Source organism: Notolabrus celidotus, chromosome 20, assembly GCF_009762535.1.
Source record: "Notolabrus celidotus isolate fNotCel1 chromosome 20, fNotCel1.pri, whole genome shotgun sequence".
Taxonomy (NCBI): domain Eukaryota; kingdom Metazoa; phylum Chordata; class Actinopteri; order Labriformes; family Labridae; genus Notolabrus; species Notolabrus celidotus.
Window position 1 is genome coordinate 26,536,153 of NC_048291.1, and position 19,889 is coordinate 26,556,041.

The 19,889-nt window shown below is 40.9% G+C and overlaps 2 protein-coding genes across 4 annotated transcripts in view; both read left to right on the plus strand.

Annotated features, from left to right (window-relative positions):
• Positions 1 to 367: 367 nt before the first annotated feature.
• On the plus strand, positions 368 to 9,785 carry nucb1 (nucleobindin 1). Of its 2 annotated transcripts, none has more exons than XM_034712172.1 (13): positions 368 to 470; positions 2,183 to 2,313; positions 2,403 to 2,510; positions 2,593 to 2,725; positions 2,854 to 2,954; positions 3,080 to 3,265; positions 3,350 to 3,440; positions 6,745 to 6,803; positions 6,970 to 7,062; positions 7,151 to 7,240; positions 7,355 to 7,525; positions 9,151 to 9,271; positions 9,347 to 9,785. In XM_034712172.1, the coding sequence occupies exons 2-13, from the start codon at positions 2,194 to 2,196 to the stop codon at positions 9,439 to 9,441; spliced, it is 1,368 nt and encodes a 455-aa protein (XP_034568063.1). In that variant the 5' UTR covers positions 368 to 470; positions 2,183 to 2,193; the 3' UTR covers positions 9,442 to 9,785. The 2 variants fall into 2 exon arrangements, with proteins under 2 accessions (XP_034568063.1, XP_034568064.1); XM_034712173.1 differs by having other exon boundaries at positions 383 to 470; positions 2,190 to 2,313.
• A 3,851-nt stretch (positions 9,786 to 13,636) lies between these two features.
• ppfia3 (PTPRF interacting protein alpha 3) overlaps positions 13,637 to 19,889 on the plus strand; it is a 47,210-nt gene continuing 40,957 nt past the window's right edge. Inside the window, exons 1-2 of one of the 2 annotated variants that reach the window (XR_004629193.1) lie at positions 13,637 to 13,817; positions 14,729 to 15,407. Coding sequence is in view for 1 of the 2 variants with exons in the window: in XM_034672918.1 (XP_034528809.1) it covers positions 15,039 to 15,407 (369 nt within the window). In the remaining variant the exon portion in view is untranslated. The remainder of the gene's footprint in view (positions 13,818 to 14,728; positions 15,408 to 19,889) is intronic. The other variant, XM_034672918.1, reaches the window with a different exon arrangement.

The following is a 19,889-nucleotide window of genomic DNA, read 5'->3' on the forward strand; positions in this document are numbered from 1 at the left end:
TAAGGTATATTTTATTTTTTCAAGTTTAAGAAAATACATGGTACCTGTAATCCATCTGGTGAAGCTGTGTGGTGACTGAAAGAAGAATAAGACGCCGGGCTATTAAGGAGGTGAGCGCTATTATTTCATGAGCTTTCCTTTAAGTGAAGGGATCTCATGGCTATATTCACTTACACTCGTAATTTTGAGAGTTCCTAGCTTGCACTAAAGCTGTGAAATAATCATTGCCATTATAAAGATATTGAGATAATGTGTCTGATTTAATTTAATATTATACACTATTTCTGCAAACAAAAGTAGGAAAAATCCAATGCTTATTCCGCCTTTACTTGCACGCATATTGATTATGTCCGACGGTCCTTGAAGGCAGCATCCTGGACAGGGGCTGCATTCTCGTGACGTCATTTTTATCCGACGGACATACGGATCTTGCTCCGAGCATCGGATCTGATCTCAAAAACACACTTGCGGTAAGAGATGACCTTTAATATTTACTGTGTGACAGGATGAATATGATTTTAGTAAATAAGGAGATTTATTCACCTGAAAGAATCATTAAAATCTGATCTATGAGAAGGAGAACACACAGGAAGAGCTCTGCTAACAGGGACACCTTCATATAGCTTACAGAGAAGGGCTTAACAAGATAACAACACCCTGTTAAAACAACACTACATGTTATTTATTGGACCATTAATTATCAAACATCAATAAAAATCACACAGAGATTCATTAATGACGTCGTTTTAATTTCACAGGTAATCACTCCTTCAGTAAGATCCGGATCCGCATCCGTGTTATCTGTATTTAAGCTAGTTAGCTCAATAAATACAACAATAATTGACAATAATGTCATTTTATTAAAGTTTACTCTTTAAATAGTGTTATTTATCCCATAACATTACATCTCTGTGGTCTTTAGGTTTGATTTCATGACTAAAAGAGAAATAAAAATGATTGCTACACCAAACTCCATTTAAATAACCTGTTATTTTACTATTTATTACAAAAAAAAATACAATAATAAAGGTTCAAACAACAAAAAAGAGTAAGGGTTACCTGTGTCTGAGTCTTCTGATGAATTCGGCATACAGTGTAAACACCAGCCACCAACCAGGTGCAATGAAATATGAATATATTCCATTTTTTACACCTATTATCACTGTCTAATTCACCCTGTAGTGATCTGTCATTATTAAGCCACGTCACTTTAACTTGTCAATCCTGTAACACATGTCCTAAATGCCTGTATAATTACTACTAATTATACCCTGGTGTAAGTGTAATTGTAGTGTTATAACCTCTCATTTTAATTTTAATTTAACTAAATTGATGTAATATATTTAATTTAATATATTATTAATATTATTAATAATTGTATTGTATGTATTATTATTTTATTGTATTTTATTATTTCTATTTATTTATTTAAATTTGATTAATATTGATGTTTATGTTATTTAATTTATGTGTTTTATTATTATCATTATTATGTATTATTATTTTATTGGAATTTATGATTGATATTTATTTATTTTAAATTGATTGATTTTTTCTATTTTATTTTTATTATTATAATAATTTATGTATTATTATTTGATTGAATTTTATTATCACTATTTATTCATTTTAATTTGATTTATCTATTCTATTTATTATTATTATTGTTTTTGATGTTATGTTATTTAATTTGTATGTTTTATTATTCTATTTGTATTATTATTATTTATGTATTTTCTATTTTATTGTATTTATTTCCTCTTTATATTTTCTACTCTTATTGTATTTGGGGATCAATAAAGTATCTTATCTTATATTTACTTGCCAGGCAAAATTTGCTGCTCTTTATTACATCTAAGAAACCTCAAAATTGGTGTAATAATAAAGATGTTTAATGGACTTAAATAGCCTGATTTTTTAAAGCTTGTACCTTGCATCTGATCAGAGCAGTATCAGAGATATAAACATTGTGAGATCTGCACATACAGGGATTATTTTTATGATGAAGTTTGGTGCATCTGATGAGCAACACATGACACCTCATACTACTATTACAGATGAGGACTTACACTCACTCATGTAGGCTGTTGCGCCTCTTATTTGATTTTCTACTTATACTTTCAGTCAAAGTTCTGCATACAGTGTTGTGTTACTTGCTGTGATTAATGTAGTGTTCATTCAGTTTGCAGGAGGATGAACTTGAAACCTGGCTGGCTGCTGCTTCTATCCGTCTGTGCCTTGGTCTGGTCGGTACCTATAGACCGAAATGTAGGCGTAGAGGAAGAAAAGGAGGAAGTCCAGGAGGAGAATGGGGTACTGTAGTCTCAGTTTGATCTGTCATTACTGGTTCAGTGAAGAAGTATCGTGGTGTTTCTAACCTCTCCTTCCCCTCCCTCCTGCAGGACACCGGCCTGTACTACGACAGGTACCTCAGAGAGGTGATCGAGGTTCTGGAGACGGACCCTCACTTCAGAGAGAAGCTGCAGACAGCAAACACTGAAGACATCAAGGTGAGGGTAGATTTCACTCTCACTAACAAAGCTCTCTGGTTTTCCTCTTCAGCTGATCTCTCACTCTTCTGTTCTCCATCAGAACGGTCGCCTCAGTAAAGAACTGGACCTCGTCAGCCACCATGTCCGGACGCGCCTGGATGAGCTGAAGCGTCAGGAGGTTTCTCGCCTCAGGATGCTGCTGAAGGCCAAACTGGACAGCACCAACGTTCAGAGTGAGTGGACGATACACTAAAGCAGGATTAGGATTGAGAGGGAGACATGCACGCAGTACTGAGGTGTTTAAAAGTGCTGGATTTAATAGTCCTGCATGTGTTTGACATTTAGTGTCTGTGCTTTGAAGCTCTGCAGATGGACCATGCCTCCCTGCTGAAGCAGTTTGAACATCTGGATCCCCACAACCAAAACTTTGAGGCCAAAGACCTGGAGCTGCTAATTTCAACGGTGAGATCCTTCAGAGATAAATCTTGAAAAGTGGAGATTAACGTCCAGCTGCTCCGTGGTTTCATGTCCTGATATGATCTGACTCAAACATTTAACTCTGTCTTGTATCCAATTCTGGTTTCTAGGCCACCAAAGACCTGGAGAACTACGACGCTGAGAGGCATGAGGAATTCAAACGCTACGAGATGCTGAAGGAGCACGAGAGACGGGAGTACCTGAAGAGCCTGGACCAGGAGAAGAGGGAGAAGGAAGAGAAGAGACTGCTGGACCTCAAGGAGAAACACCGCCAGCATCCAAGAGTGAACGCTCCGGTATGAACAAATGTTGTATTTGAAGCAAAGATGTGATCTCATGTGTTTGTTCACATTCACATTTCATCTCTGCCACGCTCTCAGGGAAGTGTGGCTCAGCTGCGGGAGGTGTGGGAGGAGACGGATGGACTGGATCCTCAAGAGTTCAACCCCAAAACCTTTTTTAAACTGCACGGTGAGTGACAGCTCTTCTTTTAAACCCTGTCCTTTTATATTATTGTGATAGTTGAAATGGTATTGACCAATCATGCAGTCTCCTGTAATGACATCACCGCTCACATCAGTAGTCATCAGACAGAGATATATTTAACTCAGTAAACAGATACCTCTGTGCATGTGCTGCCAACCTGAGCAGCAGATCTGTGTGACGCAGTTATGAAAGCCAGTTGGTGTTCAGATGTCCAGAGTTCCTTGAATGCATCAGCCCGACCTCCATTCAACAAACAAACTTTTTTCTCCTCTTCTGTTAAAGCTTACAATTTCTACTTTTTACAAATCAGCATCCTGATGGTGGTATAATTCTTTCCTTGTTGACAAACAAACATGAAGTTCAAATGTTGGCCTACTTAACGGGGGCAAAGTTTCAAATTGGGAGGTAAGCGTGTCTTTGGACTTATCCCAGGATGAGACTTCAGGCTGCTCTGAACAGGTTGTACAAAAAGTCACACGAGAATTCAGCGAGATTAACACGAGATTTGCTCAAACTGTGACATCACCATTTGGTAAATCTCCTTAAAAGGGAGAATCTGTCATTTGAAAAAGAAAAACACAAGTTTGGCTTCTAGAATGCTGGGTTCTGGAATGCTGATGTTCTAGAATGTTTGGTTCTTGAATGCTGAGGTTCTGGAATGCTGATATTCTAGAATACTGATATTCTGAAATGTTGACATTCTAGAATGCTGAGGTTCTTCAATGCTGATATTTTGCAATGCTGAGGTTCTGGAATGCTGAGCTTCTGGAATGCTGAGGTTCTTGAACGCTGAGGTTCTGGAATGCTGACAGGGTTCCCATGCGTCCTGGAAAACCTGGAAAACCTGGAAAACAGATGACCAGTTTTCCAGTACTGGAAAACACCTGGAAAATGGGAGAAAACGTAAAATGTCCTGGAAAATGATTCCAACATGGCTGCGTGTTACCTGACCCGATTAAAAAAAAAAAACACATTCCCATTCATTGAAAGTTGAGCGCACGCTGTGCTGGAAAAGACAGCGACACTTCACTTGGTCATAATCATGCATTCACAGAAAACAGGGGTATATTGTTTCTGTTTTATGGTACATTAACTTTGTAGAGTGCTCTTTTGATTCAAAGAGTCTTATATTTAAGTTATAGTGTGACCAGTGGAGTCGGACAGAGAGCTTGGGGGTCTGTGCCTCACAACTTTCTCTGCAGGCTGAGAGCTCAATTACTGTACTCTAGCTCAGTTGTTCTCAAAGTGGGGTCCTGGGACCCCTGGGGGTCCGCGAACCATAGCGTGGAGGTCTGTGAAATAATTTGAACAAATTTCTAATAAATTATCCAATTGTGCTGTGTCATTAAAAAACAACATATAAACCATTGTTATGATAACCCTAGGATTAAGGTTAGGGTTAGGATTAGGGTTAGGGTTAGGGTTAGGATTAGGATTAGGGTTAGGAATAGGGTTAGGGTTAGGATTAGGGTTAGGGTTAGGGTTAGGGTTAGGATTAGGGTTAGGAATAGGGTTAGGGTTAGGATTAGGGTTAGGGTTAGGGTTAGGGTTAGGATTAGGGTTAGGAATAGGGTTAGGGTTAGGATTAGGGTTAGGGTTAGGGTTAGGGTTAGGGTTAGGATTAGGGTTAGGGTTAGGGTTAGGATTAGGGTTAGGGTTAGGATTAGGATTAGGGTTAGGGTTAGGGTTAGGGTTAGGATTAGGATTAGGGTTAGGATTAGGGTTAGGGTTAGGGTTAGGATTAGGGTTAGGGTTAGGGTTAGGATTAGGGTTAGGGTTAGGGTTAGGATTAGGGTTAGGGTTAGGGTTAGGATTAGGGTTAGGGTTAGGATTAGGATTAGGGTTAGGGTTAGGGTTAGGGTTAGGGTTAGGGTTAGGATTAGGGTTAGGGTTAGGGTTAGGGTTAGGGTTAGGATTAGGATTAGGGTTAGGATTAGGGTTAGGGTTAGGGTTAGGATTAGGGTTAGGGTTAGGGTTAGGATTAGGGTTAGGGTTAGGGTTAGGATTAGGGTTAGGGTTAGGGTTAGGATTAGGGTTAGGGTTAGGATTAGGATTAGGGTTAGGGTTAGGGTTAGGATTAGGGTTAGGATTAGGATTAGGATTAGGGTTAGGGTTAGGATTAGGGTTAGGGTTAGGGTTAGGATTAGGGTTAGGGTTAGGGTTAGGGTTAGGATTAGGGTTAGGGTTAGGGTTAGGATTAGGGTTCGGGAACCGAACTCAAGCAAACAGAACCAGAACCAAACAGAAGCAGATCCAAACAGAACCAGAACCAAACCGAACCAGAACCGAACCAGAACCGAACCAGAACCGAACTCAAGCAAACAGAACCAGAACCAGAACCAAACAGAACCAGAACCAAACAGAACCAGAACCAAACAGAACCAGAACAGAACCAGAACAGAACCAGAACAGAACTCAAGAAAACAGAACCAGAACCAAACCGAACCAGAACTGAACTCAAGAAAACAGAACCAAACCAGAACCAAACCAGAACCGAATCAGAACCAATACCGAACTCAAGCAAACAGAACCAGAACCAACTCTAGCAAACAGAACCAGAACCAACTCTAGCAAACAGAACCAGAACAAACTTAAGAAAACAGAAACAGAACTAACTCTAGCAAACATCATTAATGTCCTCGGGTTGGCATTGAGAAAAATCAGATGCCTCAGCTTGGATGGTCTGATCCGATTTCTCCTCTCAGTGAGTATTTGCCCAGTCTTCAAGAAGAACCCTAACCCTAACCCTCTCAGAAGGAACAGATGAAGCCACGATACACAGCCTCCCCTCCATCACCATCTATATCCTCACGTGATTAGGTTCTGGAATGCTGAGGTTCTGGAATGCTGGGGGGTTCTGAAAGAGGCTGAAATTAGGGGTTTCACAGACACCAGCCTGAGATAGTGAAGAGTTTTTTGAGGTGTAAATCATGTAAAGCTGTTATAAAGCTATCAGAGGGATAATATAAATATAAATATATATTAAGCCTAAAAACAAGCACAGTACCCCCTCGTTAAGATCTGTTCATTACGAGTGAATCAGGATTAAACTGGTTTGTGTTTCAGGTTCATACGGCTGAAGAAAGCCAGAGTAAAGCATCTTTGTATCTCACTGTTTACAGCGAAACTGAGACTCTCCAGAAACAGAGATATTCCAGGGGAATGTAATGAACCAAAAAACAACTTCTTTTAATTTGGAGCAGATTTAGCTTCTGATTCAAACTCATGGTCGCATCTTAATATCGGACTTCAAACCCTGAAGCTCTAATGTCTCCTTCTTTTTGTGTAGATACGAATGAAGACGGCGTTTTAGACGAGCAGGAGTTGGAGGCTCTCTTCACCAAAGAGGTAAAGTACTCTTTTTGAAGTCTGTGTCAAATCAAGGTTCACTGGATGATCGTCTCTGTGAACACACAGCTGTGATGTCTCTTTAAAGTTAAAGTTCTAACCTGACAGCACCGACACACACCGCCTCCCTCATAGCAGCTAACATCTGTTCTTTCCCCTGGTCCAGCTGGAGAAGGTCTACGACCCAAAGAACGAGGAGGACGATATGATGGAGATGGAGGAAGAGCGGCTGAGGATGAGGGAGCACGTTATGAAGAATGTGAGTTTTTAATATTCACCACCACGAGGCAGTCTTTGTTTTTACTTCACCGTCCTCTGATTGTGCTCGTGCTCTGTGTGTTTGAAAGGTGGATACAAATAAAGACCGCCTCGTCAGCCTGGAGGAGTTCCTCAAGTCCACGGAGAAAAAGGAGTTCAACAATCCCAAAGAGTGGGAGGTAAGGAGCCCAAAGGTCTGGGGGAGTGTGTGTGGGACTCCCAGAACAGCCGTGCCGGCAAATTTCACTTCATGCATGCAAGGAACATTTTAACTCGCTGCTCTGTCTCTCTAGACTCTGGACACAAAGCCGATGTACACAGATGAGGAGCTGCAGCGGTTTGAGACTGAGCTCCGGGACAAAGAGGAGGAGCTGAAGAGGAGGGAGGCGACTCTGCTTCAGGAGCAGGAGCTGCTGAAGGAGAGAGGAAAAGCCCTGGAGGCCCAGAGGAGGGAGTACCAGCAGGTCAGTGTCCCTCCACATCAAACACCTGCATGAGTTCAACCATGTAGGGTCGAGACGTGTTCAGAGAACGCATCGAATCAGAATCAGAAATCAGAATCAGATAATAGAAGAAAGTACTTAATAAGATATAAATACAAATGCAATGAAATAATGATAATAAAAGTATGTACAGAAGATAAAATAAGCTATGTGGAAATTAAATCCATGGTTGAAGTCCCCGGAGATCAGGAAGAGGGCACTCTGGTGGTCTGTCTGGAGATCAGGAAGAGGGCCCTCTGGTGGTCTGTCTGGAGATCAGGAAGAGGGCCCTCTGGTGGTCTGTCTGGAGATCAGGAAGAGGGCACTCTGGTGGTCTGTCTGGAGTCTGGCTATGGCAGCGTTGAGAACGTTGGACGCAGTAGTCGGGTTGGCAGAGGGGGGATGTAAACAGCTACCAGTATGACATGTGAGATCTCCTTGTGAAGACAACATGGTCGGAGGCTCACAGCGCTCTCGCTGCTATCCGGTCTGCCCGGACAGTCTGGAACCCGTCAATGCAGACGTTGTGGTCGGGAATATCCTGATGCAGCCACGTTTCCTTGAAGCACACTATGCTACATTCCTGACACTCCGTCTGACTCCTGGCTAGTCCTGTTAGCTCGTCCATCTTATTATCCAGAGATCTCATGTTGCCCATGATGAGAGAGGAGAGATAAACCTCTGTCTTCTTATACCAGCTCTCCTCCCTCGTAGCTCTATGCCTCCTCGGCCTCCATGCATCCTAAATCTACAGAGTTCTGCAGGAATATTCAGCGGTTCGGCCGACAAACCGACCGGCTTCAGCTCATCCAGCTGAGCATGAGTAAAAACTAGGGATGCACCGCAATGAAAATTCTTGGCTGAAACCGAAAATGAGGAAACCAAGGCTGAAAACCGAAAAACCGAAGGAAATTATTATGCCAATTATTAGTAGGGAGACCGGTGACAGTTGTAACATTTCACTCCTTGGATTTGAGATTAAGCCATGCATTGTCTAGGCCATTTATTAGCAGACACTTGGAGCTAGTTTGTATAGCAGTTTGAACACACTGGGTTTAAATAGCTCAAAGTTCATCATTGCATTCTCTGGCTCTGACTGTGGACTAACCTGACTAAAATCAAGGATCTCATTGAACATATCAGACAAGGAGGGTGCATGCCCCTCATCTGGTTCAGAGAGACCAGTCCTTTTTTCTGCTCTGTTCCTGCACTGTGCACTTCTCCGTCTCCAAGCGGGTTCTCCACATCCATCCAAATTGGCCAAAAGTGCATTTTTGGTTTTCAGCCAAAAGTTTTTGGTGTGCGAATTTTCGATGCATCCCTAGTAAAAACAAAAACAAAGCAGGGTTGCTGGGTATTGTGAGTAAAAGTTGAAGTTGGTGATTTCATCATGAAAAACAGTCACTCACTAACAGAAGGCCAAAAGAGGTCACAACTTCAACAAACTGCCAGAGAAAAATCAGACAAAGTTTGATGAAGAAAGAGAAGAAAAATCAGAAGAATGAACGAAGAGGAGCGTCTCTAACAGGCTGCATGCACGCTTGGGTTATAGGGTTTTACTGCAGCATGAGGAGACGATAACTCAGCTGTGCTTTCTTATATTTCAGGCAGTATTAGAGATGTCTCAGAGACAGAAGGATCAGCAGCAGGCAGCAGACGGGCAGCCTCCTGCAGGTCCTAACGGAGAGCTGAAGTTCCAACCAGAGACGAAAACAGAGGAGGATAAAGGTAAAGTTCTGAAGTCTGATACGAGAGGTGTTGTTTGTTTGAATCGTCTTTATTAAAAGAATCTTTCTCTTCTAGATCTCACGGGGGAGAAAGTCCCAGCTGCACCCGAAGCAGAAGCCCAGAATAATCTGCCCGCAGAGCCTCCACAGAATCTGCCTATACACACTTAATGCAGCACGCTCCAACAGCCTTAACACACACACACACACACACACACTCACACACACTCACACACACAAACACAAACACACACGCTGATTTGCACTGACACAGATATCCAGATGGCTCCTACTGACTCAAATATGTGAGCTGTATGTATAAACTCAGACAGACGTGCTTTGTGAATCATGACATGTTGCACTGTGTTCGTGTCTGTGCTCTCCTTCAGATTAAACACTACACACACAGATATCGGTGAATCTACTGTCAGAGATCTTCTGTTTCAGGGACCTTTACTCCTGCTGAGTGTCAGATCCACATCCTCAAAATAAAGTCCTCATTCTGAACCACTGAACAAGGATTCCTGAAGTCACATGACCGCTTTGTTATTCGTTCGCACTCCGCCCTGTGCTTCCTGAGAGAGGAAGCATGGTGCATATTTTAAAATGTCCTGTTCTGGTCCTGTTGTCCACCGTCATGGCCCCCAGGGGACCGGCTGCTGATCCTTGTTGTTGTCCTGCTGATGGGATGCTCCATGGCTGACACTCGGGGCATTCCTATCAGCATTCCTCTGACCCGCTGACCTCTCGTGACCCCTCGCTGCCCCTCCTCTCCCGGTATCCCTGCAGCTGCCTCAGACCGGCCGGATAGAGACGTCTTTAGGAGGCTGACCAGATGATGGTGAGGTTTCGTATTACGCAATCACTGGATCTCTTTAAGTTTGAGAATGGGTGGAAAAATTGAGCTGCCATCTCTGCATTATTCTGACCCCTAGAGTTCCATACTGTCAGAAAATAATGTGCATCAGTCCTGTATCTGTGAATGTGAATACTGAAAAATTCATAGAGACCAAAACACTTTATATCACTGATAAAGACATTAAAATGTATTTAATTAATTAATTTATTTGTTGATTTATAATTAATTAATTGATTATTAATGTATGTATTAGATGTATTTATTAAATTTATTAATGTATTTATTTATTAAATGTATTTAAATTTAATATTAATACTGAAAGAGACCAACACTCTTTATATTGCTGATAAAGGCATTAAAATGTACTTAATTCATTTATTAAATTTAAATGTTTTAATTACATTTATTTATTATTTATTTATTTATTTATTACAGATTGATTTATTTTAATTTATTTATTAAATTAAAATGTATTTATTCAATTTATTTATATGTTTATTATTAATTAAATTTATTCAAATTAATATGAAAACTAAAAGAGACCAAAACACTTCATATCAATGATACTGACACTCAAAATTAACGTTAGGATTTATTAATCTGTGCATATGACAGACTTCATGTGAACTGTGAGGCTCAGCACGGCTCCCTGTGCTGCAGGTCAGAGTTGTGTTGTGTTTTGTACTGTTGTGTTGTGTTGTGTTGTGTTTTGTACTGTTGTGTTGTGTTGTGTTGTCCGTCACTCTGCACAGTGCATTGTCCACAGCAGCTCTGCAGCATCTTATCCATCTGTTTCCGACCATAGGAAGCTCTGAAGCTGTCAACACGCTGACAGGGGGTCTGTGAAGACATCATCTCAGGCAGGGATCAGACAGCATGATCCTGTCTGTTCACCACATCTTATTTCATGGTGCTCAGATATCTAAAGAATAAGAGTTAGCTTGAAAACTTAAAAGTATGAAGCTTTGTCAGCAATCTTAACTTTATTAAGTTAAAGTTTTAATTTTGCTGGTAAAAGTCCCTGCCTTTGTTTTGAAGGCTGTGCATGAAAAAGACCCCTGCAGGGTTCACTGATCATAAAATGTGACTGGAATTCAAATAAAAGGCTTCACAGTTTGTGCAGGAGAGGGCAAAATACATATGACATTAAAAAATCCTCAAAATATTGCATTAAAATTTACATTAAAAATGTCATAAAGTGTCCTTTATTTCCTGAAAGTTCCAAGGAGGTTTCCAGAACATTTCTGGAATAAATTCATTCAAAATATCAGGATTTTGTTTCAAAATTCAAAATTCAACAGAAAATTTTCATCAAAGGAAACTTATTTTCCTCAGAGTTTTCCAAATGTTTCTGATCATACTCAAATAAAAAAAAAGGTTCCAAATAAAAGTTTCTGAGATACTTTCTCTGAATTTAAAAAAACTTCTGAAATGAAATGTATTTTATACGTTGCTGATTAATTTTATAATTATTTTTTGAATTCCCATATTATTTGAAATCCCCCCTTTAAACATTGCAAGTACTCAATATAATTCATCCATCCATAATCTACCCTGCATGTCTCTTTCAGAGTGCTGGGGCCTATCAGAGAGGTTATCAGCAGTCATCTTCAATAATTCAATAAGTTCTTAATTTCCACATGATAACTGCCTTTTGAACGTTTCTCAAAACCTTTATTTACAACACAAACCATTAATCTGTGATGATTGCCTGAAATGAAGACCTTTGGCCTCACACCTTGTTCTCCTATCTTTTGCATTTCCCTTTGTGAGCCACTAGGGGGCGCAGCTGTTACATTATTTTAACAAGTTTCTTATAGGAGATGGAAATAACTGAGGATTTACCTCTATGTGTAGCTTTTTATTAAATACTTTGTTCATTTTTAAGTGTTTGAATACAAAAATAAATCAGTTGAAGCTGGAAGTCAGGAGGTGATGGGGTAATTTGACGGTTGCCGGCTGAAGCCTGTTTCTTTAAGCTCCAGGAGGAGAGATGAGGGAAGAGGAACCAAGAAACGTCAAGTTACACGAAACTATCAGCGGATGACCGGAAGCAGTATCACACGCCTTCAGAATAAAAGTTTCACATTTCCCCCTTTTTAACGGGGTGATGTCATATTGCTAATTTAATATATAGTATAATGTTTATTTATTTAGTATCTTACAGATACATTTTTATTAATATTTAATTTTAGAAAAGAAAGACAAGAGCAGTGTTAGAAGCAGAAAAAGCAAATAGTTGGAGCTTAAATATGATAGTCGATCGTTATTGTCATTGCTATAATAAATGAAGGAAAATATGATCCTCTCATTTCATTTGCCTCATTTTAGACGACACCGCTTTAAAATTATGCTGATAAATATTTGATTAAAACGATATTTGTGATTGCATGTTCCTTACATGCATGAATTTAATTTGTTTTGTTATTTATATTTATTTGTTCTCTCTTTATATGGACAAAATTGTATATTTTAGTCCCACTTAAACATCTATTTTCCATTTGGAGGTCCATTAAGGCTCAATAACCAGTCAAATATCCTGATAACAAATTACTAATAATTAATACCAATAAGAGGTAAAGATAAAAGGAAATCAAGAAATAATAAATATTTTAATATATTTAAGTTAACTCTTTAAACTTTGCCAATTTAATTTAATCACACTTTTAAACTCGTTTTTAGTCTCTAGCTGTTTCAGATTATTATTTTATAATTTTTTCAAATTGTATTTGCAAGACAAAAGACAAAAACAGTCACAATCACAATAACATAGGAAGACGAACAACAAGATGTTGTGATATTTGCACATATTTATTTATAAGCATTATTTTTTTGCTTCTATAATTGCTTTTTATCTTGGTTTTTATTCCAGAGGTATTTATTCAAGCTATTTTTTTATAAATATCTTATTTCATGATCTTTTTCTCCCTCTGTTTTGATAGTTTGTCACTTCTGACTGATGTTTGTGTGGTTTCATGTTAATGTTGTTTATAACGAGGGGTAGGATTAGATAAGTTTTAACTTCTTCCTACTCCTTTTTGCACATGTAAAGTTAATTGTTTCACTGCTTGCTAATATTGATTTTGTTTCTTTTGTATAACTGTTTCTTTTTTTTCTCTAATGTTTGTATAACTCTTTCTTCTTTTCTACTTGTATGCTTTTATTTTGTATTTTTACTTTTACATGTTCGAAATAAAGTCATCAAATAAAATAAAATCATAACTGGATGTCAATCTGGACGTCATTATTATGTTGCTGCAAAACAAAACCTAAGGGTATAAATAAAGTAACCTCACCTAACCTAACCGAAATACAATGGTGACAAGTAGATAATAATAAATATACATTCATATTATAACAGTAATTATAATAATATGTGTAGTAGTAATAATAATACAAATGAATAATGGCAAAATAAACAATAATAATAAATAACATAAATAAAAGAATCACGCTGTAATATTTTATTCTGAAAGTCCAGACCGGATGCGCTCCTCGTATCTTGCACCTTGCCTCAGAGGCTCAGGCTCGTCGTCGCTCCCTCAGCAGAGAGAGGGAGGGGATGGGGGCAGGCTGGTAACCGGGCTGTAACGGGGATAAACTGCAGCCTCCGGATCTCAGACTCTCTGATGGAGTGAACCGGGCACCGAGGCGCGTTTCCGTCCGTCCTCTGTCCATCATGGAGCGGGTAAGATCCACGACCCGTCAGGGGGCGGCTGAAATCCACGGTGATGCACGGTGCACAGATGTATCCGTGCGTTAGACCATCCAGCTGTTTTTATGGGTGGGGGGGAGGAGGGGGGAGGGAGGAGAGGATGGTGTGGGTAAGGGAGGAGGGGAGGAGGGCAGTGGGGTGTTGATGGGAAATAGACGCGGAATTAAAACACTGTTTTCTTTCCTTTCCTCTCTAACATCAGAATCCATGTTGTGTAATATCGTGAGATTTCATCTGTTAATTAGGCCTACATCATTTACTGGATGATTGGCACCTCCCACCATGATGTTGGAGCGATGATCCTGCACAGCCTCATATTCTCATGAAAATTCCCCCTTTTTAAATCCTTTATTTCACCAAGACAGCCATCCAGTCCCTGAGTTCACACCCTGAGGATCTTAATAAGCCTCCTGCTTCACTGTGATGTTTTTACAGATGGGTTCTGGAGAGCCTAGATATATTTCCTCCTGGATACAGCCCGTAATTACAATTCATGATGACACCCTTTTTTCCTCCTCACATGGACGTCTGATCCAGATCCGCGTCTTTCTCCCACAGCAGGCCCCAGTGATTGTTGAGGAGGTGAAGCTGCCATCATGCTCTTTCATTTCCCCCCCATTATGTGTGAGGATGCTCGGATACATGAAGCGGAGACATGCTCTGATGGATGAATTACTCCAGAGTATCGCGATGCCAGTCAGAGGAGGAGAGAGCTCTGCTGCAATATGAGCAATGATTGATCCTTGATGTGTGAGGGTTTTGGGGAATGTGTGTGTGTGTGTGCTATCTCCTGGGGAACACACAGTTAGATCATGCCTCCTGGCCTCCATCAAATCCACATTACTCTCACACCTCTCCCTGTCTTCTTCTTCTTCTCTTTGCAGGTTCGTCTCACATCACAGTGAAGACTGGGCCGGGGGTCAGAGGTCGTTCACCAAACCTGCACTTCTCCCCTCTCACCCCTGCACCCCACCCCACCCCTCCACTGAACTTATCTTACATCCTCCCCCCCCCCCACTTCTCTCTTCACTCACACATCCTCAGAGCCCCGCCTCCAGCACCTACTGTACTTCCTGCCTGTCTCCCTCACCCAATCAGCTTCAAAGGAACCAACGCTGTCACTCTGTCTTGAAGCTGCACTCAGGTGTCCTTTTTCAGCTTCTCAGATAGCACCTCTCACACCCAGGCCTCAAGATGATGTGCGAGGTGATGCCCACCATCTCAGAGGATGGGCGTGGTGGAGGAAGCGGCGGGTCATCGTCTCCTGCTGGTGGCGGCGGAGGGATAGGAGGAGGGATTGGAGGCATAGGGGGCTACGGAGGACGGGATACCCGCAGCGGGAGTGGTAGTGGTGGTAGTGGTGGAAGTGGAGGTGGCAGTGATGAGGGTGGCAGCACGGGCAACCTGGAGTCCCTGATGGTGAACATGCTGACGGAGAGGGAGAGGTTGCTGGAGAGCCTGAGGGAGACCCAAGACTGCCTGGGGACGGCCCACCTACGCCTGAGGGAGCTGGGCCATGAGAAGGAGTCGCTCCAGAGGCAGCTGTCCATCGCTCTGCCACAGGTACGAAGACTTGGGTTCAGGCGAGACCATGCTCTTTTGTAGAATACTTACAGGTACATGTTGGACCTAGAGCAAGAAGTTTGCAACAGCAGGAGATAAAAAAATCCTTTCAAAAGGCAGAAACCTGGAGCAGACCTGTTCCTAGGTGAACAGCCGTCTGCCTTGACATCCTAATATCGCGTTTAGACCGGCAGACATTCCCAAACCACGACACCAGGAGCTTGCAACACAAGAGAGATCAAATACTCAAGGGAAGATACAAAGTTAGAAACATGTGAGAGTGAGACATCAGGGCTCACAGATGGAGAGAGGAACTGTATTTACTGTATATTCCCCCTGCAGTCTGAGCCTATAGCAGCATAACTAGGCAATCCTAAGTATGAGACATACAGTATATCCACTCTGTGCCTTTGTGAGGTCAAATTAAGTGACAGCAGCAGGGATTAGACACAGAGAGAGAGAATATCTGCCACCCTGATCTAGACTAGGGGGCTTATAATTGAACGGCTCAACCTCCCGTACTATTTTTGGAGACTGTATGTTTGAAGGAGCATGTAAAAGGAAACTTCAAGCTCTTTAAGATAGGACAACATGACGTGTAATAATCATAATATCGCGTTTAGACCGGCAGACATTCCCAAACCACGGTACCAGGAGCTTGGAACACGAGAGAGATCAAATACTCAGGGGAAGATACAAAGTTAGAAACGTGAGAGTGAGACATGAGGGCTCACAGATGGAGAGTGGAGCTTTATTTACTGTATATTCCCCCTGCAGTCTGAGCCTATAGCAGCATAACTAGGCAATCCTAAGTATGAGCCATACAGTATATCCACTGTGTGCCTTTTGTAAGTTCAAATCAAGCAATGGTAGCAGGGATTAGACACACAGAGAGAATATCTGCCTTCCTGATCTAGACTAAGGGGCTTTTATAATTGAACGTCTCAACCTCCCATACTATTTTTGGAGACTCTATGTTTGCAGGAGCATGTAAAAGGAATCTTCAAGATCTTTAAGATAGGACAACATGACGTATGATAATCCTAATATCGCGTTTAGACTGGCAGACATTCCCAAACCACGATACCAGGAGAAGATACAAAGTTAGAAACATGTGCGAGTGAGACATCAGGGCTCACAGATGGAGAGAGGAGCTTTATTTATATTCCCCCTGCAGTCTGAGCCTATAGCAGCATAACTAGGCAAGGATGAACCAATCCTTAGTATAAGACATGTATCCACTCTGTGCCTTTGTGAGGTCAAATCAAGCAAAGACACACACAGAGAATATCTGCCTTCCTGATCTAGACTAGGTGGCTTATAATTTAACGGCTCAACCTCCCGTACTATTTTTGGAGACTGTATGTTTGAAGGAGCATTTAAAAGGAAACTTCAAGATCTTTAAGATATAGGACAAGGCCTGATTGTGAAGGTATTTGTAGGTGACATGCGTGATATTACAGGCAGCTGATTCAGGGAAGTTAAGACGACAGTTGTGCACAAGTCAGTTTATAATCCCACCTCCACATCTGTAGAAAAAATGTTATCATATCAGTAGCTGTGTTGGATTATTTGAGTGTTTGTATCAGGAATTATGACTTATTGAGTTACATGAACGTCCTCGGATAGCTTTCAGAAGTACATCGAAGGTTTGTTGAATATAAGAGAGCTGTGTTGTGATTTGGAAGTTTGAGGTATGAGGTAAAAAGAGAGTTTGAGTTTGAGTCTTGGGACCCTGATATCTCAAGTTTGTTGGGCTCTGTCGCATGTAAACAAAAACATTTATACTTCTACTTCTTTGCATGCACATTGAAGAACTGAACAAGATGTGTGAGTTGAATATCCCCCTCGTATTGTATCAACAGTACTCAGATGGAAAATGGTTTCCTCTCACCGCTGAATTATTGATGTGTTAACCTGTAAGAAGGATCGTAATGTTGAGTGTGACTCTTCATTGTACGTCTGATGGAGACTTTAAAGTCCTCCCTGAAATGAGGCTGTGTGTGATAGCCAAGGTAGAACATGGCTGATGTGTGAGATTATTACATATCCTGATATTTGTCAACGCAAAACTGCTCATTATAGTTTAGGGATGAAGAGAGAAGGAGAGGATGAGAAGAGAAGTTCATTCTGTGGATATTAGAATATATTTAGTGGTAGTTTTTTAAGCTTTAAAGGCACGACTGTTGCATTGACATACGTTTGAGGATCATGACATGCACTATGGACAGCGCGCCTCGATCTCCTCCTAGTGAGAAAAGTGAAGCCAAAATACATCCTTTATTTATCTTCATCCCCAAATAACAACAGATGTTCTCCTCAGACTCTTTCCAAACAGAGCCGGTCTAGACTGCACTCTATGTTCTATTATTAACAAAGACCCAACATCTGGACAGGATCAGATCCAGTCCCATCTTACAGACAGGACTCAGTCTGATCTCATCTTAATCCACCATGAGCAGAGCACTTTGCAGCATTTAGCAAGTTACAGTGGCAAGGACAAACTTCCTTTAACAGGCAGAAACCTCCAGCAGGACCAGACTCATGTTAGACACACATCTGCTGAGACCGTGTTGGAGAGAGGGATAGAGGGAGATGAAGAGAGAGAGAGAGATGATAGTGGGGAGACGGATAGTAGTAGTTGTAGTTTCTGAAGCTCTGTTTTGAAGGCAGCCATATTGGAAATGTTGAACTCAACATAACTGCTGTCGAGCGAGTGTGACGTAAAGAGGCGGGGCTTAGAGCCTCCTAGCCAACAGCTACAGTGTTCCAGCCTGTCAATCAAGTCAGCTGTGCCTCTCATTGGAAGACTCGTAATCTCAAACTCTTCAAAATTGCTGCCTTAGAAAAAAATTCACCTCCTGTACCAGGCTGTAAACATGTTTATTTCTGCTGTAAAGATCATCTTCTTTGAATTGGTGTGGATGTGGTTTCTGGTACTTCCAGAGCCAGCCTCAAGTGGATCCTTGATGAACTGCAGTTTTAAGCACTTCTGCATTGGACTCATATTTTTAGACCGGAGGTTGCCGCTTGGTTTTCTCTCACCATTCTTCATTTGACCCTTGTTCCATCAGTCATAATGCAGGAGGCAGACTTTAAGGCCTATACTGCAGCCAGCCACAAGGGGGAGCTCTAAAAGTTTTGGCTTCACTGAGAGGTAGTTGTGTTGCTGTCCATGTTTTATAGAGGGAAAAAGTCTGTACACATATGTTATCATGTTAGAGAGAAAGGAAATGGGGGATGCATTTGCACGTTTGGCAAAATAATGAGTGATATTAATCAGTTTGTTTATTTTATATGGAGGTGATCTGTAAGGCAGCCATCTTTGTTTGTTTTCATTAAGGGTGTTGCAGCTCGAGACAGATGTCTATATTATTTATTTTGCAGCTTTTTAAAAATATAATTATTATTTTCTTTTGTCAGATATTTAGTCTTAGTCTTTTAAATCTGCTCACTTCTGATTTTTAATATAATTATATTTTTATTTCTTACATTTTATGAAAATAAAGAAAATAAAGATACAAAAAAATAAGTAACATAAACTATTAATTATTGAATTAAAATTCACAGTTGGAAAATAAATAATTCAGAAATAGATTAATACTAGCAATAATACGAATATTAAATATAATAATTATCTTTATTTAAACTCCAAAATCATCTTGAGCAAAGCCCTCATTTACAATGATGTCAAGCATATAAAAGAAGCATTAAAATTCATGACAAGCAAATAAAAGATAAACCCTAAAATAATGACGATCAATTAAAAAGAGACAACAATTAAAAAGTAATGTTAAAACCATTCAAAGTAATGGGTAAAAGGATAAGAGTGAAAAATCTGCATTCTAACTTTAAGGGTTTTTTTTGCAGATGTTTTGAGATGTTCAGGTGAAATTGTAACCCCAGCTTTGTGGTTCTACATGAGAGACACAAACCTCAAACCTGGAGCTGATGTTGAAAATGCAGCGTTTGCCTCTGTAGCACAGAAGCCAATTATTATATTATCCCACATCCCTGAGCTGGAGAGCTAATCATTTTGTAATTCCACTCAACATACAAGGGCTCCGTCTCTATTTTCAGGCAGGAGTCATTGTTTGATGCCTCAGGCGGCGATGATGCCTCCCTTATTGTTAGTGCCTATTTCCCTCCGCCACTACGCCTGGAAAATCAAAACAGAACAGCAGATGTAGCGGAGCCGGACTGGACGTTAAGAGGGGCCGAATTACCTCACGGAGAGAGAGGGGGGGCGGGGATCAATATGGAGCACACGTGTGTGGAAACACACACACAGATAGAGGAACACATGGAGGGCTGCGATTCATTCTACAGTAGATGAGTTCAGCGAGTTCGTCTGCGTGTGGAGACGTTAAGAGAGAAAAAGAGGAGACAGGGATGGAGAGGGAGAGCGACAGCATGGCACAGACAGAGAGAGAGAGAGAGAGAGGGAGAAAACCTGGTGATATGAAACACACAGAGACTAAC